Source organism: Carcharodon carcharias, chromosome 1, assembly GCF_017639515.1.
Source record: "Carcharodon carcharias isolate sCarCar2 chromosome 1, sCarCar2.pri, whole genome shotgun sequence".
Classification (NCBI taxonomy): Eukaryota; Metazoa; Chordata; class Chondrichthyes; order Lamniformes; family Lamnidae; genus Carcharodon; species Carcharodon carcharias.
In genome coordinates this window covers 136,643,083-136,670,202 of record NC_054467.1, presented here as the reverse complement: position 1 = coordinate 136,670,202, position 27,120 = coordinate 136,643,083, and the positions used below count along the sequence as shown (strand labels likewise).

Sequence of the window (27,120 nt, the reverse complement as noted above, 5' to 3'; positions counted from 1 at the left end):
GACTTACAGATCAGAACCCAAAGTAAGATAATTACCAAAGCTTGGAAGATTAATCGCTTGGTCTGAGTATGGTGTCAATGATTCATATACGGGCTCAGATTTCTTAAGCCTTCAGTTTACTTCCACCAAGGTTGTCTTTTCAAATCTCCTCCAACCATCCTAAGGTTGCAAACTCCCTGTTCAACATGAGCATCTCTGACGTTTTAAGCTCTCCTGGTTCTAATATTCTTTAGCAATGGGGTTTTTAACCAAAAGTCCCTCTCTCTTTCCCTGCCTCTTTCTCCAGCTAAGCTATACCAGAAATTCCACTTGTTAGTAAAATCCTTCAGTTACCTTCAAGAAGACTGCTCACCACCACCTTGTCAACGGCAACTAGGGATGTGCAATAAGTGCTAGCCCAGCCAGCGAAGCCCACATTGCATGAATGACTATATAAAAAAACCAAGAATTTTAAAACTTTTTTAGCCAGCACCCAGAATTTCAACCAAATTGTGCTGGAAGAAATGTTTCCTTCGCTCCAGCTTGTTCTAAACTCTCAAACTAAATTGCATGAACCGAACCGAAAACCAACCCGAGGAACCCACTCACCCCTACAATTAACTTGTTGCCCCTTTTTTTTCCTGCTGTTCATCTCCCAGGCAACCTGAGCCCCTGATCATTCACTGGAACCCAGCTTTTTTTTTAAACCAGAAATCAGATCCTAATTCTTCATGGGACAACCACCCACATAAGATACAGATTATCCCCACAAAAACACATGGGCCATCGCAATGGCCTCACTCCTCCCTATCTCTGCAATCTCCTCCAGCCCCACAACTCTCTGAGATATCTGCACTCCTTTAATTTTGGCCTCGTGTGCATCCCCAATTTTTAGTTGCCTAGGCCCCAAATTTAAGAAGCTTTTTAAAACCTACCTTTTTGACTAAGCGTTTGATGATTGGCCCTAATGTCTCACGTGACCCAGTGTCAGATATTGTTCGACAAAGTTCCTGTGAAAGATCTTGGGGTGTTTCACTACATTAAAGGTGCTACAGAAGTACAAGTTGTGGTTGCAGCATTTGAAAGACGAAAAGACAGTTAATATGTTGGGGTATAAAAGTTTTGTCAGGGCTTGAAACTGGGAGTTAAATATCATGATGATGGTGGGTTGACTGGGCAAGTATAAAGAAAACAATGGGAAAAGGGAAAGAGCCTGGTGTGCTCACTCCTATCACAAATAATCAGTTCATGCATTTAATTGCCTGACTTCCAACAGTTAAAGCTTTTTTAAAAAAAAGTTCACACTTTTGAGTACAGTGGGAAAAATTAGAACCAACTTCATTAATGGCCACAACAAGGCAGATGCCAAAAGCACTGATGAAAGGCAAACCATAGAACTTTAAGTTTACTGAGATGAAGACTTATATACCCAGAGAGCAGAATCTTCTAAGCTACTCCTTACTTTTACTCTGCTCATGAAACAAGAGATGGAAAATCCACATCTGAAGCCCTCAGGTCATGTTGGCTTCAGTATCCTTAATGTTCAGGGTTGGGAGAGTGGAAGTTGTTGGGGGGTGGGGAAGGAAAAATGATCAATCAGCATTCCTGCTCAGTTGCTATTCCTAGATGTCTGCTGGAACATGAGCGTGGATGCTTGCTGAAATCTGGACCAGGTTCCTCTGTGATGCACCTGCCTCATCTATAATCAAGTCACCCGTTGACTCTCATCTCGGTTCACATTTGGATGAGTTACCGAACAGCTGCTATTTCCTTGGGACTTGTACCCATTTTGTGGCAGAGGAAAGAGGACTGGATAGGGGGACAACAAAACTGTGAACAGTAATGATTTTTAGGCACCATTTTTCAATTGCATGTGATCTTCGTCTAGGAAGCAACTTGTCTCAATACATTGTTCTGTAAAAATGTCACCAACCACCTTTAACTCTCTTAAAGTTACAAAGAACATTGCTACACTAACATGTATTGACCTCATGTCTTACCATCATGTCTGCAGGGGGATTCGCAACCTTTCTGTGGTGAAGCCACACGAAGAAAGATCTGCTGTCGCCAGGACTGCCGACGGTTACGGACCAAATTCCCATTACTCCCTCTGCCTGGGCTCGGCCTGGATTCATAGTCACTGGGGAAAGAAAATACCAAGAAAGTCAACTGCAATCCATTATCCCAGTCTGTAATATTAAAAGTTGTCATGACCAAGTTCAGTTAATTTTCCTTTCAAGAAAAATTAACTCAATAAATGACTACAAAAATGTCAGATTTAAGTGCAGGTTGAATGGTTGTTTTCATTTCAATGTGTTGAACCTTCTGATGAGCACATGAAACTTAAAGCTACATGCATTCTAATACCAAATATTACAATAGTCTCAACATACTTTAAAAAATTCAAAGACTAGGATTGAACCGTGCTTTATCCATCTGTTACCATTTTGTGGAACATTTATAAATACAAGCCATGTTCATGATAGCATTAGGGAAACTGTGCCTGTGAGTTCGTTGGCTTAGCACTGTTAGGAAATTGAAGTAACAACAGTAATATAGGCATTAGTCCAGGCTGCATTAGAATCAATACAATGCATACACATTGGTATCTTAACGATTAGGCTCACTAAACACTCCTAACAGAACTGCTAAATCAAGCAAACAACAACATTCAAGATCAGAGGAAAAAAGGTGATTCTTCAACTGTCCAATATTCAGAAAATGTAGGAGCAATTAAGACAACCTGAAATTCCTCCCAGGAATAGAACCAGAGCTGTATAAGTACTTAAGTGATACAATTGAAATTTTATCTATAAAGATGCACTTCCATTATGCAATGATTTGAAAACCCACAGGACTAAGTTTTTCAAAATAAACGCAACATTTTCTTCCATTTACTTCTGTGTCATATGGCATGGAAACTCTTAATCATGATGATTAATGTGTGTTCAGTAGTTCCTTGTTGGCAAGAAAGCATCAGCACTAAACCGATTTTTCCTTTACCCTCATTCCCATCCCTGGCCAGTTTTGATCTTCGCAAAAGATGACAATCTTAGTTTATTTCCATGTTTATACAGCGGACCTTAACTTTCTTCATTCCTATTATCTACATTCTCCAATAGCTGCAAATATTTCCCTAAAAGTGGAGTGTGTGAATTGGGAGGCCAACAGGCACTGGGGGGTTGGCGATAAAAAAATCATCCAAACCCTATTTCGTCACATCTGAAAAAGAGTGAAAAAGGGCACATTTTTTAATGAAGTGCCTGGAATGACAATAGCATAAAATTAAAATGAACCAATTAAAGGTAATTTTAATCCTGTACATTGAAGTGATCTTCGAATTTCCAATAGTGAAGGCCCCGTTCACTGCGACCAGCCAAGTTTTATGCTAAAGTTGACTGCATTAATGCTATAAACCTCAACACACCCAGGAATCAAGCACAGAGCAAAACCAAAACCTAAATCATACCACAACATGTGACTAAGATGCGATTCCTGTTGATCCTTTACTGCTTCCAGATATTGAAGAAAGCAAAGGAATATTAGCAACTTGCAGAGTTACCCCTCTGACAGCTGTGTGATTGACAGGCTTTACTACATCCGTACACAAATGGATCCTTGTTTTTGCCTCCTGAATTACTTCACTGTAAATACAGTTTTATAAAAAAAGTAGCCCAGAGTCTGATTTTATCTCCATCAACACCTCTGTCAATGAACAAATGCTGAATTTGCCTCACATAGTTCTAGGAAGCAAATGAGGGTAGGAATAGATAATACTTTACTGTATATAACCATCCTAGAAAATCTGTGAGAGAGAGAGAGGAGAGAAATACTAAACAAAGTCAGCCACAAGGAAAAAGGAGATGATAACCACAGCTGCCTGGTGTAGTTCTAACACTTATTGTTAGTTACAAAGTTGAGTAATAGTTTCAAATAAAATTTCAGTAGCTAACATAAAAATATTGACAGTGAAGTTATATGGTACAAAATTAGGTTGTATTTGTAGTGTAAACCATTTTTAAGCTTGTAGTGCTCCTGAATCCAAAGCAATCTCTTCTAGCAAATGAGGTTGGGACCAGTACTGTGGAGAGGATTAATTTTTCTTTAACGATTTGAAGAAAAAAAAAATTACGCTTTGGACATGGGTGTTGCTGCCAAGGCTGGAATTTATTACCCAACTCTAGTTTCCACAACTCAGTGGCTTCCTAGGGCACTGAAGCAGGCAATTAAAGGTTAACCACATTGATATGGGACTAAAAACTGATGTGAGCCAGCTCAGGTAAGGGCAGCAGAGTTCCTAAAGGGTATTACAGAACCACAGAATTTTAATGGCACAGGAGGAGGCCTTTTGGCCTATCATGTCTGCAACGGCTCTCCAAATAAGCATTATGACCTGGTGCCACGCGTTGACTAGTTCTGTTTTTAACAGCAATCTGATAGGCTCATGGTCACTTCTACTGACAACAGCTTTTACTGTCAGATTTTTAAAAAAAACTGAATTCAGATTCTCAAATTGTCCGGGCGGATTTGTACTCTGCGTTCTGTATGATGTTACATTCGTCAAGACCCCACCCTGTCGATTAAGATAAACGGTAAGATCCTGGAAAACATGGGTCATTTTGCATGTCTTAGGAGCCTCCTCTTGACAAAGGCAGACATAGATAACAAAATTCATCATCGCCTCCAATGTGCCAGCTCAGCTAACAGCTAATTGAGGAGAGGAGAATTTGAGGACCATGATCTCAAACCTGAGACTAAAGTCACGTTTGCCAGGCAGCAGTGATCCCGGTGCTCTTTTATGCTTCAGACATTTGGACGATCTGCAACAGACACCTCAAAGCACTGGAGAAGTACCACCAGTAGTGCTTTCACAAGATCCTCCAAATCCAGCGGCAAGCAGGCAGTCGAACAGCAACATCCTCTCCCAAGCCAAAACGTCCAGCATCGAGGCACTAAACTCAAAACCAACTCTGCTGGGCAGGACATGTCATTCATATGCCTGAAACCAGATTCCCAACTGCTCTACTCGGAACTTGGTTGTGGCAGGAATCCCAGGAGGACACCTGAGATACATTAGGGATGTCCTCAAAGCCCCCCTGAAGATGTCAAACATTCCCGCCAACTCAAGGGAATCCCTGGCTTGTGATTGACCAAATTGGAGGTGGTTTATTCGGGAAAGCACAGAACACATTGAAAGACTTTGTTGGAAACATGCAGAAACAAAGTCGGAGCGTCAGAGAGAGCGCAAAAACCTCCCAGCAATTCATCCACTTGAACCTCCAAGCACCGCCTACCCCACATGTGGCAGAATCTACAGAGTACGGTTTGGAATAATCAGCCATTTCAAAGCCCATCAAACCAGAGTGGAAGCAAGTTATCTTTGAACATGAAGGACTGCCTAAGTGAACTTCCCGTTTTCCCCCGCATGATTTATGTATGCCAGTTTTGCCATCTATTTCATTTTTGTTAATCCATAGTCAAATATATTTAGTCTGATCTTAAGAATGCATTGTCCTGCTTGTCCAACATCACTTTATGAGGTGCTCCATTTTTCTTGTACTGAAATGCTGATGAACACTACACTCCTCCAATCATTTGTTTAGATTCATCCTTTGAATTTGGCTCTTCTAAAATTATAAACTTGGTTCCTCGCTTTTGATACATCTGGATTCCAGGCCATTTTAAACTTGATTATTTTGTTGCCACTGCCCTGCAATTGATCACTTGATCTAATAATGTTCCATTGACCTTAAAACTTCAGTCACTTTTGTTGATCTCAGAGTCCCTGGACTTTGCTCGCTTTTGCCATGACCCTTTTTTCAAGTTTATGGATCAACCGGCAGTTTTATCATCTCGTCTTCCTTTATATGTGGCTGGCTTTCTGGTTTCTGAACATTCTGCAGCAAACACACTTCATAGTTCGCATTTCAATTTTACTTTTGTCAGATTCTGCCCTTTTAGTTACCTTTCACTGGTTTGCACTTTTCACTCCCCTTAATTGTCTCTAGTATTTGCTTTCTGATTTTAATGCTCACTGATGTTTACTTGATTTTTGCACACTCTGGAAAGCCTGTTAAGTTCTGGCTTGCCTGGTTCATTGGCTGTCGCATCCACATGATCTCTTGCAGTTTACATCCTATCATCCCATTATGGATTTGCTTTCCAGCTGCCATCCATTTATGATTGTCAGTACTGCCCTTCACATAAAGTTTGTTGGTACTCCTTTTGTTTATCCAAGTGTTGAACTTACATGCTGTTCTTGAAGCTATAAAACAGAGCCTTCCAATGATGAAGTAATTTGTTGCTTTACAATGGACCTCACATTAATTTCATTCCAATGTTGATAATTCGCAATGGAGTCAGGCTTCAAATTTATCAATGCTTGGCCCATTTGTGCATTGGATGCTTTTAGATTTTTCTTTTAATTCAGTCATGATGAATCCTTCCAGTGAAGTAGTCATACAGTCAACTAAAACTCAGGTTTCAACTGCAAAGTCCTACTCACCCAACAGGAAGTAATGTTTCAAAAGGGGTCTGGATTTTCAATCATCCGTGCGGTTGGGGGTGGGGGGTGTGTAGGGACATCCTTTGAAAATAGTGCTCCCGGATGGCCTGTCAGTTTTCTGATGCCTCCAGCATGCGCAGCAATTCTCAAAGTGAGAGCAGGGAGCTGACGGCCCTCTGCCTCCATTTATCAGCCTGTTAAGCTCCTTGGAGAGCTTGTTTACAGTCTGGAGAGGGACAGAAAGAAATTTTCAAAGCTCAGAAGGGGAAGGGCAAATGTTCTACGGCACATTAGTACACAACTGTCAGGAGCCACTACTTATTGTTGCTGCTGATTTAAAATTTTGATTTAAAAAAAAGGAAAATCCTAACTCAGGTACTCAAGAGGAGGAACAAAGTTGCCATCGCTTGAGGTGAGCTGCTCCAGAGTACAACTGACAGTTTGGGCACTTGTTTGGACAGTGAAGCTGCTGGTCCTCTACTCACTCGTCTGCCTGCTCTGTTCTGCAAGGCAACAGCAAGCCCAAGTCATGGTTGCTGCCTGCCTCCAAAATTTTCCCTCAGAGCCAGTTCCTGTCTCAGGCCCAATTAGGGGCTTTACATGTAAAAAGAGTTTTGTGTTAGTGACACAGATACAGCACAGGGCCAGGACCCAGAAATGATCTGGGAACCCCTGATTGAAAATCCAGTTTAGGGAGTCTGTCCATATAGCCATCAATTTCTATGCTGAAGACATTAAATCCAAATTGTTCATTTACCTTCGACTCTGTGCCCCTTGGTAAAGAAAGGATGAAATAAGAGCATTTTACCTTTCACTGCAATCGTTTTAGAAATGGGGAGTCAGAAACACAACACCACGTAATACCACTGCTTTTAAATGATTCACTCTGGGGAATTTGAACAATCTAATGTTTATCAGAGTTTGGGGAAAGACACAGGCCAGCAATGGGGACAATAGAGTAGTAATTAAATTACAGGACTAGTAATGCAAAAAACTGGACTAATAATCCAGAAAATACAAATTCACCTTCATCCATAGTTTAATAAAAAGTAATGGAAATAAAAAGTTGATATCAGTAACAACGATCATTAAATCTGTTAGCTTGCCCTACAATCCCAACCGGTTCACAAGTATCCTTGAGGGAAACAAACCTGCTGACCCTGCCCTCTGGCTTCTTAGTGACCAATCCCTCACTAACTGCACTCTGTTGTATAAAACTGCAGCGGTTCAGAATGTGGTGGAGCTCACCACCACCTTCTCAATGACTGCCAGTCTCATCGGCAATGCCCACATCCCAAGAATTCATTAAAAAATTCTTAATTAGAATCCTCAACAAATTGACACATTAAAATAATTAAATATACAATATATAATATAAATTGCAGTTTATTAGGTTAAAAATGACTCTGCAAAAGTGAAGAAAGCTATCAATACATGATTCCTACCTTTTGGTGCTGTGGCTGTGAGCTACAGGAACCAGAAATTTTAGAAAGTTTGGAGTAGAGGTTGAAGATGGAAGCCTTGCTCGTAGGCCGCTAAGCTGAGAAGCACTGACAGCAGTTTTGAAAACAAAAAGGTTTACTAGAAAACAGTTTACTGGAGATCAGCTCTTGCAGTTTACAAAAGGATTCAGCATCAGAAGACTTACAGAGACATCCCTTAGCAAAATATATGAAAACTTTTTTGGCGATATAAGGTATAATTGAAGCTCAACATTAACTGGTTATCAATTTTCACTTACTCAAAAATCTCAGAATAGAATCAATTCTGCATGGAACAAGTGAGTTATTGAAATTCTGATAACCAAAAGCAAAAGAGAGTTTTTCTCAGTTTGGATAGCAAAAGCCAAAGCCCAGGCTTCCCAGGATCCCAATGAAGTTCTCTACCCCCACAAATTTCCCATCTGTAGCCAAATAGCTGTCCTCACTTGGTGGCTAAATGTTGTTAAATTTTTGGGCACCTGATTCTGAACTGCATTTAGCACTGAGTGGTGATATCAACAGGAAGTTGCCGAACAGAAGCCAAGCATTCCTCACATGGAATAAATTACAAGTATTAAAGGCTATTGCATACTTGCAAGTCATCAGTTTGACTGGTGTAGGAACTAGATGCCAGGCAGAAGCCTGGCAAATGTAATTTATTTTATGGGGGTGGGTTGTGGGGAGAGAAATGCAGATTTGGACAGATGACCAAGAATAACAAAATGGAATCAAATAAAAATGCGGCACAGTATGCAATAATCATGGATTATCTGGTTTGTGCTTCATTACCAAGCATCAGAGGCCATCTCATCAGATGCCGAAATGATCTGTTCGAGCCTCTGCCCACATCGCCATCGTGGACTCGCTGTGCTGGGTGTTTTCAAGTCCTGGGGTCAGTCTAGATGCACCTCTTGAGACCAGGTATGCCTCGTTGGCCACAGGTAGTGATAAAATACAACTGGGGTTCAGCAAGAAATTGAGGCCTGGAAGTGAATGCCATATTATAAGAAAAACCTCAACATTTCCCCTTTTACAATGAGTGACCCAGGGCCACCCTCAGCTTATTACCAAAAACGAAAGACCAAAAGAGGGAATCTAGTAACCTCTGGTCCACCTACTGCTTCTGGACTTCCTGGTCTCATGCAAATGGCGAGTGCCCAGATACACTCATATTGCTGTGAGCCTCATCATTGATGTTATAATTAAGGGCTTCCTCCTATTCTTGAGGGATGCGCCCACTTGAAATCATTCATTATAGTGGGATGCAGTCACCACCACCGTTCCAACCCCGTGAATTTTTGGGATCCAGCTTCTAATTGAAAACCAGACACTTTGAGCTTGTAAACACTTTGCAAAACTTCTAAAGTGTTAGTGTTAGTTTCATTTTTGTGACATAATCAAAAAAACAATTTAAACACAGGACTTAATCCAGGAATTTAGAAAGCTTGCTACTTCGCAAAGCCTAGTACAATATGAAGCTATTTTCTTTTTGCAAGGGATGTTTTGAAACACACACTGGAGTTCAGATTCATGCAAGTAAAGATCATTGACAATCAGTAACATGCAAATAGAGAAAGACAGAATCAAAAAAGCACAGCAGTGACTTTCTTCCACATTAGTGCTGCAAATCCTGATAAAGGACAAGTTGGAACAAACCAAGAAACTACTTGCGGGTAGTTAAATAGAAGAGATTAAAAAGTTTCCATAAACTAAACCTTACAAAATGAATTACCTATCACTAGATCGAAAAATGGAGAGGATGGAGAATATTTCTCCACAAAGCAGATTGACTGCTTTTAAGATCTAATCTTCCAAAACGAGCAGTGCATTCATTAGTCAACTAAAAGTAAATTCTTTGAAATTGATGCTGTACATAAGTGGTTGAGGGGTAGGAAGAATAAACCTCATCATCAGATATGTAATGTGCCTTTATTGTTCAACAACTCTTCAAACAACTGCAAAAATTCCAAAGGGTACTAACACTTTTATCTGCAGATATTTAAATAATGATGCCTTGACAGTGTCAGCTGTAGCCCCTGCTTATTTCTCCATAACTGGCAATAATATTTCATTTGATTGCTCCTGAACACTCAATTATTACAGAATCCAGTGGAACTGATATTTTGTAATCAGACCCCTCAGAAACTTGAAATTAGAAAACATCTCTCAACTGGTTTGAACACGTAGATCATGTTTTTCCATTAGAAACTTAAGTTAGTTAAGAATTGAATCAAGTTTCATCCATCCTGCTTATGGACCACTGATGAGCAAGTGTGGTTAATTGTGTATTTTTGCAGTCATATGTTTCAATCTCATTATTTCAATATACAAGATTTCCACAGATGATGCAAAAGCAGGCAGGCACAGACTTAATCCCCATTCCACCAAGCTCCCAGTCTCAGCAATGTTATGATGAGACAACATGGAGTATTGGTCAGCTGGAGAAAATACTGAATCTGGGCAGAGTTTCCTATCATGTTTTTTTATAAACAGTATCTTTTGTGCTTCAGGGAGAAACTATCACTTCAGAGCACACTGTATTAGCATCAAGCAATACCAGGTCAATTATAGCAAAGCTTCCTCTGCTTTGTCTAAATGCCGTATTTAAACTCCAACCTCAAAAGAATACATATTGAACCATGGTGAATCTTTTCATTTCCAGGACTAGCCAATCTTATAGCCTGACTGAACTAATCATTTGTATCAGTTTGATCCTAACTGTGTCTAGTTTTCCATTCTGGCTGTTTGCTTACAGACTGAGCCTGTTACAAAATTGAGACTGTCCAAATGTCTTTGAAATTTGGAAAAGGACATTTACAGGTAACAGAGAGCATTGTATCCAACCAGCTTGACCTAGGTTTAATCTCGAGTGCAAGAGAGGACAGGGACCTAAGTTCTCCAAGTACATGCTGGTACTTCACCAACAGTAAACCTGCATAGGAAAATTAAAGCAAGCCCACAATTGGCTAAAATGTACTGGGGACAGACAAGGTACCTTGTCACCCGTGCAGATTTAGCAAGTTACCCTACGTGCTAATGTGTCACCCTAACCTTTTTCACAACTGGAATCAAACAAACAGAAAAAGGTGAGGGGTAGGGAGGGCTGGATGGGGAAAACAAACAATTGAAAAAATAAACTGAATCAGAGAAACTGTGTTTGCAATGGTCCAAGATTAGAGAGAGAAGCAACATTATGTGTGTGTGAGGGATGGGGTGGGGGGTGGGGGAGGGGGGTTGCATTCTATGCTAATATGATTAAAAATAAAACGTCCTGTTTTTATTCAATAATCTCACAGCCACAACCATAAATGAGTGCTTAACGCTAACTCCATAACTGCCCTACATGCTCTGACATTACTAGTATTTATATGTCAACTAGTTATTTAGCTCCTGCAGTCAGTAGGTGGAACATACCATCATGCCATGGACATGGCACAGCAGACCACACCATCACACGGCAGGCAAAGCATTGCTCAGTCATGCCTCCATATCTGGAAACAAATTGTCTCACCTTTTTTTCAATATCAGCCCACCATCCCTTGCACTGGAACTAGTCTTCAAATACTTAAAAAAATTTGGAGTGGAGGTTGAAGACCGCAGGTGATCTACAGACTTGTGCAACATGGACTGCGGCGATTTGCCATGAGTGTTACCATTTGATACATCCAGGCTACGTATCCAAGCAAACAGGAGAGACAAAGACAAGTGGCCAGAATCAGAAAATAAAACATCACATTTTCTTTAAAATGTTTAACAAGTAGTAATGTAGGTGTTGTAGAATCTTTGCAGTTCTGGAAATGTTCTCAAAATAAGCATTCAAGTAAACAAAAGTGGTAATTAAGGAACATTTATTAACATAGTTTGCTAAGAGGCACATGCGCTCCTTGCTGATACAAAAGAGGCTAGGCTAACGGCCTAGCCTGGAAATTTGGCTGTACTCATCCCATAACTGATGCAGTGTACCAGACTTAACGGTATAAGGTGACCTGAGCCTACACAATTGGATTTGATGTCTAAGGGATATACTTGACTACTAAGATTCTATCTTCTCTTAGATCTCCTTGCTGTATGGAAGGCTCAAGGTTTGCCTCTGTTATGTTGCACTCTTATGGGGTTATGCCAGCCAAATTTCCAAGTCAGGCCATTGGGTAGCCTGTGTGCCCTCCTAGAGCTGTCGTGCCACCCCTCCCCCCCTCAACCAGAGGGCATTAAACTGGGAATGGGAAGGAGGAAACAAGAGCCTTGATAATTTAGAGAGCTGCAGTGTCTTTGAAAAGATTAATTGCGGTAAAATTGGAACCGGCCCACAAAAATAACTCCCGTGGGAGCTTCTACTATTTACTTTTATCCTTTTGCATCAGGCTGTTCTCAACTCCTCTCACTATGGTCATCAGCAGAGCCCAGGCCACAGATTTCTCTACAGACATTCACAGAGAGAAGTTTCTTTCTCTCCCCCTAAAACAGAAGGCTTCATCTTTGCTTAACATCTCACCAAACTGAAGGGGTAGAAACCCGAAGCTGCTGTGAAACTCAGTGTTCTACTAACTTACCCACAGCTCTATTTCACAGCTGGATTTTTAGATTGACTATGTAGAGCATTTCAGAAGAAATTCACTTTTCATATCACTATAATTCTAATTGCAGCCAGTTCCATCTAGGTGCTGTATGATGACTCCCTCCTACTATATTAAATACAGTTAACTAGGTCATGGATCCTAATTTCATTCCAATTCAACTGCACATTAACATCCCTTCTTCATCAACTATATACATTTATATGGTGGCATTAACACACAAAACTTCCCAAAACATGCAATTGTTTACTAGTAAGAGGAATGGAATGCTAAGCCAAGGGTAAGATTTAAGAGGGATGTTTGAAGCTTTGGGCAAAAGATTTTTTTGAAACAAAACAAACGTAGAGAGTAGGCAGAGTTTGGGGAGGTAGTATCAAAAGACAAGCATCCAGATTTCTCACAACTCTGCAGCTAATGATGGGATGGAGGGATTCACAGGATTCATAAGGAGTCCGTGTAGATTTGAGGATGAAAGTAAAAACAATTGGGTCTGTGTGCAGGACAGTTTCCAGGATAAGTGTATTTTGGAAAGTTGAAGGTTATGAAGCATGGATGAGAAAGAACAGCAGAGAAGGCATTGTAATTATCCAGCCTGGATGTGACAAAAACATGGGATTAGGTTTTCAGCAGCAGTGAGGTTAAGCTAGAGGCTGAAGTGAGTAATGTTGTAGAGGCAGAGGTAAGTCATCTTGGTGCTGGAGGGGATACAGAGCTTGACGCTCAGTTCACAAATCAAGCAGGATGTCAAAGTTGTGTAATATCTTATTGAAGCTGAATGTGAGGTCAGGCGGAGGAAGGGAGAGGGTGCTGAAATCACTGTCAAGGGGGTAGGGCTGATGGCTAAGAGTGAAAGTTTTGTCCTTCTTTATGTTCGGCCAGAGAAAGATTTAACTCAAGCAAATACTTGACAAAGAAAGGTCATGATAGATAGGAAGGATCAGCCAGAGCCCATGCCACACAGCACATCATTCATGGGTTAGTTTAATTGTTTCTGATGCCTTTAACAGACAGTCTGTCACAAAAACACTTCAGTGGATGGGAGCAAAAAATCTAAATCTCAGAATTTGGGGGAAAAAAGCAGATCACTATCTAGACTATGTTTGTTTCAATGAGCGCTGATGTCTCACATCACTCCAGTTTTAACAGACCCAAGTTTGCTTAGGGCACAACAATTTTGCCTGCCAAGTCCCTCAAAACATGCCTCAGCACTGGAGGCAGTTTCACAGAAGAACAGGGACTGGCAGCTCATTCTGTCCACCTTCACTAAAGGTTCGAAATGGAGGCAAGGGATCTTGCAGTGGAACAGCAATAGAATACTTTGAGAAGATTTCAAGGTTCTGTTTGGTCAGTTTTACAAGAAAAATTTGCTAGGTTGGTTCATCATAGACTCTACTCTTTATGAAGTAACAGATAACTTAAGGAACACAACAGTAATAGCTCTTTCAGTTAGAAATTGTCACTTTCATAGAAGATAAGATCTCAAATTAAAAGATTATAAAGAAATGGATGTTGTCTATAAAGTATACCAAATCTTACTTTTGTTTGTGTGGTGTGTCTGTGCTCACTGAGTGATACCTCATCAGTTTTGGCTTGGGAAAGGATGGGGTCTCGTCCAGAGTCTGCTGTGGCTGTTCAACACTGGAAGGCATGTGACTGAAGGTATTGGCCCGTCGTCTAAACACTGGTTCAGTTGATTCAATGCTGTTATCTAGGTCTTGCAACAAATCTCCTGTAGAACCATGAGACTTCACAGGACTAATAGAAGGTGCCTGGTCATCACTTTCATCCGAACATGTATTCTGTGTGGACATGAGTAATTAATTTCAATTAATACAGGGTTATCACCCAGCCACCTCTTCTTTGGCCCACTTCTTGTCTTCCATTTGAAAAAATGTTTAAATATTTTTCTTTTCCAGGTGACTTTGATTACTTTTTCTTTTAGTTCCCCTTGGCCCCCACCCCCTGAACCACACATCCATTTTCAGCTGGGAGTGCAACTGTCTGGGGTATTGTGCACTCCACAACCATCATTCCTCATGTCTTACGGGGGGGGGGGGGGGGGGGGGGGGGGGGGGGGGGGGGGGATAAAACACCAATGCAAATAGGAGAATGCCTGTTGTCCCTGTAAATAATGATTAGCTAACAATGGTGCATTGTCAGAGATCATATTCCAAAGCCACAGAAAGGCATTCTCTGAAACAAATTCTTAATAGCAGAGAAATAAAACTCTCATTTTTCACTATCAGGAATCCCAGCTACCTGTTTAATCGGGGCAAGCTGAGTAATGTCAGGCTAAGGAAGATAAATAACAAAACAAAAACAGAATTACCTGGAAAAACTCAGCAGGTCTGGCAGCATCGGCGGAGAAGAAAAGAGTTGACGTTTCGAGTCCTCATGACCCTTCGACAGAACTTGAGTTCGAGTCCAAGTCTTTCTTGGACTCGAACTCAAGTTCTGTCGAAGGGTCATGAGGACTCGAAACGTCAACTCTTTTCTTCTCCGCCGATGCTGCCAGACCTGCTGAGTTTTTCCAGGTAATTCTGTTTTTGTTTTGGATTTCCAGCATCCGCAGTTTTTTTGTTTTTATATTAAGGAAGATAAATGTTGCTGTTGGATTACACAACATCTAGTGGCTCAATAAGAACCTGTAGAATTCCCCTAAATAAGGCAAGCCAAAGACAAAAACTCACTTAAGACTTCAGCCTCAAACTTTTGGATGAAGCACTGATCAAAATCAGAACATTTGATTCAAACATATTGGTTTGGCGGTTGTTCTGGACATTCTTACGCCTTTAGTTCATCACCTCAAATTAACCACCAGCAATCACCCTGATAGACATATACCCACCAGTGTGCCTAACCAGCATTACACATCTTTAAACTACTACCTCCTTACAACCCATGTTAGAGAGGAGGACACAACCCATGTTTTAGAAGACACAATGTATACTTATGCCGTTTTACCACAGTTCCAAGTAGACATCTACAAAATATATCACATTTATGCCATGCACTCCTTATCTGGCCATCATTACCATAACACAAAGTCACTCCTCAGCTACACACTTCTACCATCAGTTGGAGTTTCTTAAGCTCCAGACCTTAGAACCAACAGTAGCAATATTCAAACTCCCTCACTGCCAATTCTCCAAACCTTCCTCCTGGATGATGACAGTTTTGGAAAAGAAATTTTGCACCAGTTTCTCCTTTTATTTTTCTCTGCCCCCTTCACCCTGTATGCGTGTTTTAGAGGTTTATTCTGCAGATATTCTCACCATTTCCCCTCATACCCGTATACTTTGACCACTTGATATAGCTTCATTAGCTTCAAAAGCAGTAGATCTCCACGCCAATACTCAAGCATCAATGCATTGAGGAAAATCCACTGTGTTATGACTTTCCATGGGCAATGTGCCAAAAGATCACGACTATGAGGATTTCACCATTATATTTAATGGAAACCCAAGTGCAATCAACATCCTCTAGTTATTAAAGATAAGAGATCTGCAATATTTACATATTAGTAGACTTTAAAGTAATAGAAGCCTACAAGAGAGATCCAAATGCGGTTAGCATGATCAAAGCAGATCCCTGTCTTGCTTCAAACCACTCAATTTCAATTACATCTTTTTAATATGAAATATCAGATAGGTCAATACATTGCAAACTTAAAATAGAACTGTTAGCTGCCCTTCTGAATAAAATTAGTACCATTGTTAAGTGGAAAGTGGAACAATAAGACACAGAGTTGGGTTTGGGGTAGGTGATTTTCAATTAAGCACACTAATAAAGTTGATTGCACCTACAATTCTCTTATGGTTATTGTAACGTTGATAGACGTGAACCTGCAACATCATACTAAACTGTTTGATATACAACTTAGTACCAAAAGCCATCAACTCACCAGAATGCCTAATATTGTGAACTTAAAATATGAGATCTACCTGAATGATAACATTGATTAAAACAACTTCCATTTATATATGGCCCAAGACACTTAGCAGGAGTGTTATCAAACAAAATGTGATGAGAAGTCACAAAAAGAGATAATAATACAGATGACCGAAATCTTGGCCCAAGAGATTTTAAGGAGCATCTTAAAGGAGAAAAAAAGAGCTAAAGATGCGGAGAATTTTAGGGAGGTAATTCCAGAGTTTAGGACCTTGACTGCTGAAGGAATGGCTGAAAATGGTGAAGCAATCAAAATTGGGGATGTACAAGAGGCAAGAATTGGAGTGCAGATATCTTGGTAGACTGCAGGGCTGGAGGAGATTATACAACTAAGGAGGTTATGGGAGAATTTGAAAATTTTATAATTGAGGTATTGCTTAACCAGGAGCCAACAGCGAACTCAAGGGTTGTGGGTGAACAGGACCAAGTGTAAGTTTAGGATACTGGCAGCAGAGTTTTGTGTGAACTCAAGTTTAGGGAGGGTGGAAAATAAGAGGCTGGCAAGGCGAGCATTTAATAGCTGGGTTTAGAGGTTACAAAGGCATGGATGAGGTTTTCAGCAGTAGCAGACCCAAGGTAGTGTCAGAGATGGATGATGCTACAGAAATCGAAGAAGCTGTTTTTTTGTGGTGGATGGATGTGTGATCAGAAGCTTCTCTCAGGGTCAAATTGGATAGCAGGTTTGCAAGATTGGATTCAGCCTCAGACACTGGCCAGGCAGAAGGACAGGGTCTGTGGCGAGTTAGTGGAGTTTGTAGCAGGGGCCAAAGACAATGGCGTCGGTCTTTCCTTTATTTAGTTGGAGGAAATTTCTGTTCATTCAGTGCCTGGATTTTGGATAAGTAGTCTGGCAAACCAGAAGGAGTGGATGGGTAGTGAGAGATGGTAGTGAGGTAGAGCTGGGTGTCATCAGTGCACACGTGGAATCTGATGTGTTTTTGGATGATGTTGCTGAGGGGTAATATGAAGATGAGAAATAGGAAGGGGCCAGGGGGAGACGCTTGGGGGGTTCAAAGGTAGCTGTTGTAGGAGTGGGAAGAGAAGCCATTGCAGGCGCTTCTCTGCCTTCCATTGGACCTTTAAAATTTGAACCAGGTGAGAGCTGTTCCACCCAGCTGGACGACAAGTGGAAATATGCTGGAGGAGGATGATTTAGTCAACCATGGTCAATGGCCAGAGACAGGTCAGGAAGGACAAAGAGGAATAGTTTATCATTGTCACAGTTAAATAGGATATCATCTTTTACTTTTTTTTTTTAAGGACCGTTTCAGTTCTGTGGCTGGGACGAAAACCTAATTGGAAAGTTTTAAATTTGGAGTTGTGGGAAAGAAGGGCATGGATTTGGAAGGCAACAGCACATTCAGGGGCATGGGAGAGAAAAGGGAGGTTGGAATTGGAGTGGTAGTTTGCAACGATGGAGAGGTCTAAGGTGGGCTCTTTGTGATGACAGCAGATTTGAAGAGGAAGAGGACCCAAGGGAAGGGAACTGTTAACAATGTCATATAACATGACAGACAGGAAGGAAATATGGGCGATCAACAGTTTAATGGGAATAAGGTCAAGAGACCATTAATAATATAATTCCTAACGAGAGTGACCAGATTATGTTGAACTGAAATGTTACAAACTTCTTGGAATAATAAAAAGGGCTGCTGGCATTTTCAACTTCCCAGTTTGAACCACGTGTTTCCACATGATGGTGATGTCCAAGACAAGGTTTCCTGGGGAGAAAAATATCCAAGTGAGGTTGCAGTCTTGGTTAAAAGATCCTGAAGAGAACTACAATTTCAGATTGTTTGAAGTGTTGGGATTATCTGCCGACTATTACCCTTCACCAGACACACTCCCTGTTGACCCCATCACCCTGTAGTTTAAGTAGAAACAACTGACTGCATTTTCCACCTTTTAATGAAGTGGGCAAAAAAGTGGGCATGCTGCAAAAAAAAAAAGTTATGGTACAAGTACTTTTGCTAACCAAAGCGATCCACACGAAATGCTCCATTTTATTGCAGTCGCTGTTCTGTGTGATTATTTATACAGCTGCCAATATTGACATCAAACCATCTTCATTTGGAGCTCTGCTATAAGTTTTATTTAAAGCTTCAGTCATACTGCATTTCTCCTGGATATTTGCTGTATAAATTGAGTTACATCTTCCATAATGTTTTACAATGATGGAAAGTACATCAGTAAGCAAACTAAGTACCCAAACTAATGCAATGTAGATTTATGGGCAGATAACTCACCTTGGATAGACTAGAACTTGATAGACTCAAAGTTGTTTTTTCTGACACTGTACTTTCAGCACATGCTTGGCTCCTGAGCCTGGACCCTCCCTGCAAGAGCAAAATGCAGAGTAGTTACAATAGAAATTCTACTTTTCTACAAATATAGGCATAAATCTGCATCAGGTTAATTTGAACTTCATAAAATCTATAACTCTGTACAAAGCTCAAAATAACAAAGTCACATATTACATAGAGATTACCAACGATCCATTTTGTCATGGGAAGAGCACATTAAGTTCATATCCCTGCAGTGGAGTTCTTGGTTTTGGCCATCCCATCAGAGGACACCATGCAACAGTGGCCACACACTCCTCCACACTGACAGGAAATGGAAAAGGTCCTCTCATATATCTCCTACTAGATCACTGAAGAGAGGTAACACTAGAGGCTTTCAAGCTGGATCTAGGAAAGGAAACATCATTATTGCCACTTGGCTTCCTGCAAAAGATGGCAGCATAAGTAACAACCTTAGCCATTCTCGGAAACTGAAAGCTGAGTTCAAATACCTGCTTGAAATCCTGTGTGATGCACTGCCTATCACTGTTGAGCCAGAGTGTTAAACAGGAATACAGCACTCTGCCAGGTCGTAGCTGTGAATGGGGCATGAAGAAATAAAACAGCAAGGGAGAATATAGCATGTAATGCAAAGGAAGAGCCCTCCATAAATAAACCTATTGTTGTCAGTCAATTGCAGATGGATGAAGGGCAGCAGGAGGGAAATCCACAGCCAAACTACAGACAGAATTTAATCCAGCCTGTTGCAGCAGGAAGCATGGTGGCCGAGTCCACTCCATCGCAGGAGAGGTTGTGTGCTTATCTGCCAGTGACTGGAAAACCTCCTGCGATTAAGTCAGATGTAGGAAGGGGACGATGCAAGAAACTCGCCCACTTGCAGGAAGATCTGAAACAGACTTATTCATGAGCTAATTGACACCAATTATCCCCAAGTCCACCAGAACGTAGCAGTGCCTAAGGGATTAAATGGGAGTCACGCTGCTTTCCCATGCCTCCCAAAGGCCGCCCAGCAAACCCTGTTGGGTTTGCCAGCAAATTACTGGAGGGGGATCCCTCATTGTCAGGCACTCGGTACCCAATTGAGTGACCCGGCAAAAGGACTGGGGGGAAATTGCCAAAAGCCATCCCCATGTCCTTGGCTCTGAGCCCCCTGCCCAATATCCCCCCACAACCTCCTCCCCATGACCCTCATCCCACCCACTTGTGGCCAGGGATCCAATGGCAATCCTTGGTGAAGTCCCTGCATCATTACCAGCAGCAGCCACTGCTCCTGATGGCACTGCCAGCAATGGGGAGCTGCCAACCTCCAATTGACCAGCAGCTCTCAGTTGGTGGGATTTCCACTCCAGAGCGCTAAATCCCAGGAAAGGCCCGGTGCTGGCCAGTTAAATGCCTGAGAGGCACTTAATTTGGTCAGGCCTCCCCAACAGATGTGACGCAAGGTTCCCACCAGTTTTACAGCCAATGGGTTGAGACCCCCATCGCCAACATTAAATCCGGCCCTACATTGTTTAATTGAGTACAGAAGCACTAAGAGGAAGACCTGGGACAGGGGGAAAAGGTGGAGGGAAAATTAAAGTTATATTGAAAGCTTTTCACCTCTTATAGAATCTTCACATCAGAGACAACTTATGTACTTGTTAACTTAAAAGCTTTTGATGAAATGTAGTTCATCACAATGATCAGTCAATTCCTGCCAGAGTCACTCCCACAAACATTTCATGCTGATTAACTCAAATGAATTAAACATTCATCAGCCTATGAAAAAGCACATTTTTCAAAATAGTATCAGATAATATTGCAATCTTAAGACTAGTTTACAAAACCAATGATGCATTTATAAAACCTCATTTCTGCCAAAATCTGAATATGTCCTTGTAGAATGCTTCCCAAACAGCATGCAGTTTTGTCTTTGTTACTGGTGAGTAGTCAATTATTGTGCTGAATTATTAATTCAATTCCTGTAGGTGGCAGTATTCTACCATTCTCCCAGATGGATTGTTTCCGAGGCTGCTGAAGGAAGTCAGAGAGGAGATACAGATGCTCTGAGGATGATTTTCTAATCTTCACTAGATACAGGGGAGGTACCAGAGGACTGGAGAAATGCAAACGTAGTTCCATGGTTTAAAAAGGGATCAAAGGAAATGCCAAACAATTATAGGCCAGTTCGTCTTACATTGGTGATGAGCAACTTAGTAGAATCAATCCTGAGAGATAGGATTGACTGTCATCTGGAAAGGCATGGACTAGTCAGGAATGGTCAGCATGGATTTGTTACAAGGTCTTGCCTCACAAATTTGATTGAATTCTTTGAGGAAGTAACAAGAAGGGTTGATTAAGGTAATGCCGTGGATGTTGTATACATGGATTTTAGCAAGGCATTTGACAAGGTCCCACATGGCAGATTGGTCAGGAAAGTAAAAGCCCATGGGATTCAGGGTAATGTGGCAAACTGGATAAATGGTTGGCTTTGTAACAGGAAACAAAGGGTAATGGTCGATGGATGGCCTTGCGAATGGAAAGTTGTCTCAAGTTGTGTTCCACAGGGCTCGATGTTGGGACCCTTGCTGTTTCTGTTATATATTAACATTTGGGAGGTGAACATGGGGAGCAGTATTGGGAAATTTGCAGATGACTCAAAGATTGGCTGAGTTGTGGATAGTGTAGAGGATAGCCATAATCTCCAAAATGATATAGATGGGTTGGTGGAGTGGGCGGTAAAGTGGCAGATGGATTTTAACATAGAGAAGTGTGAGGTCATATATTTAGGGAGGTCAAACAGTTACAGGGATTACACAATAAATTGGAATATACTAAGAGGGGTAGATGAAGTGAGAGATCTTGGTGTACAAGTACACAGATCCCTGACGGCAGCAGTTCAAGTGGACAAGGTTGTAAAGAAGGCATATGGAATGCTCTCCTTCATTGGCAGAGGTATAGAATAAAGAAGTAAGGATATAATGTTGGAATTGTATAAAACACTGGTGAGGCCACAACTGGAGTATTGTGTGCAGTTCTGGTCACCACATTACAGGAAGGACGTAATAGCTCTGGAGAGAGTGCAGAGGAGGTTTACAAGAATGTTGCCAGGATTATAAAGTGTAGCAACGAGGAGAGCTTGGATAGGTTGGGGTTATTTTCCTTAGAACAAAGAAGGCTGAGAGGTGACTTGATTGAGGTGTACAAAATTATGAGGGGAATAGATAGAGTGGACAGGATAAAATTGTTTCCCTTGGTGGAGAATTCTAGAACCAGGGGACATAGATTCAAGATAAGTGGCAGAAGGTGTAGGGGGGACATGAGGAAGAACTTTTTTATACAGAGGGTAGTGGGTGTCTGGAATTCGCTGCCCAAGAGGCAAAAACTCTAAACTTTTTTAAAAAGTACCTGGGTCTGCACCTTAAGTGCTGTAAGCTGCAGGTCTATGGGCCGGGTGCAAGAAGGTGGGATTGGAAAGAGCACCTGGGTGTCCTCAGGCTGGCATGGACAAGGTGGGCCGAACGGCTTCCTTCTGTGCTGTAAATTTTCAATGGTTCTATGGTATCTGTCCTTCATCCCCTTTTTCAGTGGGAAAATGACTTGCAAGAATTAAAGTCACAAGCCCACCATCATTTTGTTGCTGCCAGACCCTTCCTGCAAGATAATTGAAATGATTCAACATCTATCAGAATGAACTAAAATGCAAAACCTCCTTTCTGTAGCAACAGCTGCTAATTTTTGCCTCATTAATTTACTCCCTTCTTCTCCGGAAAGGGCACAGCACAGCAGAACCCAAACTGACCCTATCTAACATTTGCAAATCACTGTACAGAGATCAGAAGGTCTTTATCAACTTGATCAAACCTGGGATCTTAACCACATCTGCAAGGGAATAGACATGACCTCCCTGTGAACCAAGGATGTAGAACTGTTTGCATATTAGGCTGAATGCAGAACAGCTCTAAGCCCGCAGGCTGAAGAAATTGGGTTTAGTCCATTGTCTGCTGCTCCATATGCAAAATAAAAATGCCGCACATGTTGGGAACGTGAAATAAAGGTGAACAAAGTCAAAAGAGACAAACTGAAAGAGAGCAGAGCAGAGCTTCAAGGTGTGTATTCCTGAAAGAAACGTGGCAGTGAATTAAAAACTAATACAAAAGCAAAATACTGCAGATCTGTCAGGCAGAATTGTGGAGAGAGAAAGTTAATGATGACCCTTCTTTTCCAGCTTTTTCTGTTTTCATTTCATATATAGTTGTTAATAAACGCTGTTTAATAACAGCAATCTGGTTGGGGGTTTATACAGCTTCTATGAAAACAGTTTAGGAGTTTACAATAATTTGCCTTCTTCAAAATATTTTACTTCCAACCAAAAAACATTAAATGAAACTATAGAGGGGATTTGTGAACCATTAATGATAACTGGAAGGGAGAGCCATGGACAGTGATGAGGCACTGGCAGACTGATAGATATACTACGAGGATCACCAGACAGACTCAGACATCTACAATCCCATTAATTGTACTTTATCCTGTGCAAAATAATGGTATTGATTATCTGCCATAACCATGAGGATTACCTGTACACTAACAAACAAATATAAACAGCAGCTGTTGCGCGTTTTGAAGGGGAAAATCCTGCCTAACTTCTTTGATTTCTTTGAGAAAGTGACAAAACATTGATTTTGGGATCACTACTGCTTCTTAATTATCAATAAATTGGACTCAGGTGAATTTAAAGTGGCCAGATTGGAAGATGGTACCAAACTAGCAAGGGAGAGTGATGTGAAGCTTGCAGCTCAGGAATTAGAATAAACTGGATAAAATGTGTAAGTGGTTGAACAATAGCAGATGACATGTAATACAAATGCATGTAAAGGACCAGTTACCAATATAACTATTCCATGGATGATGTTGAAAACAACGTAGGGCCCCTAACAGACATATCAACACTAAGTCCAACCAATTCAGCAATCAAAACAGGCAAAAAGAATATTTAAATAAAAACAGTACTGGAAAAACTCAGCAGGTCTGGCAGCATCTGCAGAGAGAGAAACAGAGTTAACGTTTCAAGTCCAATATGACTTCTTCAGAATGAGACATATTGGATGCAAAATGTTAACTCTGTTTCTCTCTCCACAGACATGGACAGACTTGCTGAGCTTTTCCAGCACATTTGTGTTTTTATTTCAGATCTCTGGCACCTGCAGTATTTTGCTTTTATATTAGAATATTCAAATTCAAGGTTATAACAGTAGAATAATAAAGCAGACATAAATGTAATCAAATTGTACAGTGCTGTAGTCAGACCACAGCTTGAATGCTGCATCTAGTTCTGGTCACTGAGACCAAGAGAAGATACTCAATTGTTGGACACAGGGCAAGGAGCTACATGATTAATATCTGGTTTCAAGGGTCTGGGTAATGAGGAACGGCTGGTGCAAACTGGTGTTTTTCAACTTTGAAAAGAGGCACCTGAGGGCTGATCTTAGAAATCTGTAAGGCACTAATTGGTATGAAGAAGGCAGATCCAGAAAATGACTTTCAATTAGTACAAAAGGAGAGGCCACAGGTTCAAATTCGTAAATGATAAATTTAGGGCTGCTGATAGGAAGCTCTTCATCTGTCGGAAAGGCAGATGAGCTTAGGGTGTGGATTGGCACGTGGGATTACGACATTACTGCTATTAGTGAGACTTGGTTGCAGGAGGGGCAGAACTGGCAGCTCAATGATCCAGGGTTCCGTTGTTTCAGATGTGATAGAGGGAGAGGGATGAAAGGGGGAGGAGTGGCATTACTAGTCAGGGAAAATATCACAGCTGTGCGTAAGCAGGACAGCCTGGAGGGCTCGTCTACAGAGACCATATGGGTGGAGCTGAGGAATGGAAAAGGTGTGACCACCACTAATAGGGTTGTATTGTAAACCGCCCAATAGTCAAAGAGAATTGGAGGAGCAAATCTGTAGAGAGATAGCAGACCGATGTAAGAAACAGAAAGTTGTGATAGTAGGAGATTTTAACTTTCCACATATTGACTGGGACTCCCATACTGTAAAAGGGCTGGATAGCTTGGAGTTTGTCAAATGTGTTTAGGCAAGTTTTCTAAATCAATATATAGAGGTACCAATGAGAGAGGATGCAATACTTGATTTCCTATTAGGGAACCAGACAGGTCAGGTGACAGAAGTATGTGTAGGAGAACATTTTGGGTCCGGTGACCACAATGTCATTAGTTTTAAGTTAATTGTGGATAAGGATAGGTCTGATCCTTGAGTTGAGATTCTAAATTGGAGAAAGGCCAATTTTGTGGAAATGAGAAAGGATCTAGGAAGAGTGGATTGGGATAAGTTGTTTTCTGGCAAGGATGTGTTCATTAAGTGGAAGGCATTCAAAGGTGAGATTTTGAGAGTGCAGAGTTTGCATGTTCCTCTCAGGATTAAAGGCAAAGTTAACAGGCATAGGGAACCTTGGTTTTCAAGGGATATTGGCGATCTGGTTAAGAAGAAGAGAGAGGTGTATAGCAGGTATAGGCAACAAGGAGCAAATGAGGTACTTGTAGAGTATAGAAAATGTAAGAAAATACTAAAGAAGGAAATCAGGAAGGCAAAAAGAGGACATGAGGTTGCTTTGGCAGATAATGTGAAGGTAAATCCGAAGGGTATCTACAAGTATATTAAGAGTAAAAGGATAGTAAGGGACACAATTGGTCCCCTTGAAGATCAGAGTGGTCGTCTATGTGTGGAACCTCACGAGATGGGGGAGATCTTAAACAGGTTTTTTGCATCAGTATTTACTCAGGAAACTGGCATAGTGTATAAGGAAGGAAGGGAAACAAGCAGTAGTGTCATGGAACATATAGAGATTAAAGAGGAGGAGGTGCTTGCTGCCTTACAGCGAATAAAGGTAGATAAATCCCCCAAGCCTGACATGATATTCCCTCGGACCTTGAGGGAGACTAGTGTAGAAATTGCAGGGGCCCTGGCAGAAATATTTAAAATGTCCTTAGCCACAGGTGAGGTGCCAGAGGATTGGAGGGTAGCTCATGTTGTTCCGTTGTTTAAAAAAGGCTCCAAAAGTAAACCAGGTAATTACAGGCCAGTGAGCCTGACGTCAGTAGTAGGTAAATTATTGGAAGATGTTCTGAGAGATCGGATATACAATTATTTGGACAGCCAAGGGCTGATTAAGGATGGTCAGCATGACTTTGTGCGTGGTAGGTCGTATTTAACGAACGTTGCACAGTTTTTCGAGGAGGTTACCAAGAAAGTAGATGAAGGAAAGGCTGTGGATGTTGTCTACATGGACTTTAGTAAGACCTTTGACAAGGTCCCACATGGGAGGTTAGTTCAGAAGGTTCATCCACTTGGTATCCATGGAGAGGTTGTAAACTGGATTTGAAATTGGCTGTGTGGGAGAAGACAGAGAGTGGTAGTGGATGATTGCTTCTCAGACTGGAGGCCTGTGACTAGTAGTGTGCCTCAGGGATCTGTGCTGGGACCATTGTTGTTTGCTGTCTATATCAATGATCTGGATGAGAATGTGGTAAATTGGATCAGCAAGTTTGCTGATGACACTAAGATTGGAGGCGTTGTGGAAGCGAGGAAGGCTTTCAAAGCTTGCATAGGGATCTGGACCAACAGGAAAAATGTGCCAGAAAATGGCAGATGGAATTTAATGCAGAAATGAGTGAGGTGTTGCATTTTGGAAGGACAAACCAAGGTAGGTCATACACAGTAAATGGTAGGGCACTGAGGAGTGTGGAGGAACAAAGGGATCTGGGAGTTCAGATACATAATTCCCTGAAAGTGGTGTCACAGGTAGACAGGGTTGTAAAGAAAGCTTTTGGCATACTGGCCTTCATAAATCAAAGTATTGAGTATAGGAGTTGGGATGTTATGGTGAGGTTGTATAAGACATTGGTGAGGCCAACTTTGGAGTATTGTGTGCAGTTCTGGTCACCTAACTACAGGAAGGATATCAGTAAGATTGAGAGAGTGCAGAGAAAATTTACTAGGATGTTGCCAGGTCTTAAGGAGTTGAGTTACAGGGAAAGATTAAACAGGTTAGGACTTCATTCCTTGAAGCATAGAAGAATGAGGGGAGATTTGATAGAAATTTACAAAATTATGAGGGGTATAGACAGAGTAAATGCGAGTAGGCTCTTTCCACTTAGATTAGGAAAGATAAACACAAAAGGACATGGCTTTAGGGTGAAAGGGGAAAAGTTTAGGGGGAACATTAGGGGGAATTTCTTCACTCAGAGTGGTGGGAGTGTGGAACGAGCTGCCATCTGACGTCGTAAATGCGGGCTCACCCTTAAGTTTTAAGAATAAATTGGATAGATACATGG

General features: G+C 41.3%; 1 protein-coding gene across 5 annotated transcripts in view; it reads right to left on the bottom strand.

Annotated features, from left to right (window-relative positions):
* tbc1d1 (TBC1 (tre-2/USP6, BUB2, cdc16) domain family, member 1) overlaps positions 1 to 27,120 on the bottom strand; it is a 263,634-nt gene that overhangs the window by 104,445 nt on the left and 132,069 nt on the right. For 3 of the 5 annotated variants that reach the window (XM_041184498.1, XM_041184517.1, XM_041184525.1), the window contains exons 9-13: positions 18,737 to 18,826; positions 14,076 to 14,338; positions 11,477 to 11,635; positions 7,930 to 8,034; positions 1,980 to 2,119 (exon numbers count right to left, since the gene is read on the bottom strand). In XM_041184498.1, the coding sequence (XP_041040432.1) occupies positions 1,980 to 2,119; positions 7,930 to 8,034; positions 11,477 to 11,635; positions 14,076 to 14,338; positions 18,737 to 18,826 (757 nt within the window). Of the gene's footprint in view, positions 1 to 1,979; positions 2,120 to 7,929; positions 8,035 to 11,476; positions 11,636 to 14,075; positions 14,339 to 18,736; positions 18,827 to 18,978; positions 19,040 to 27,120 lie in introns of those variants that run through there. The other 2 variants (XM_041184535.1, XM_041184507.1) reach the window with 2 other exon arrangements.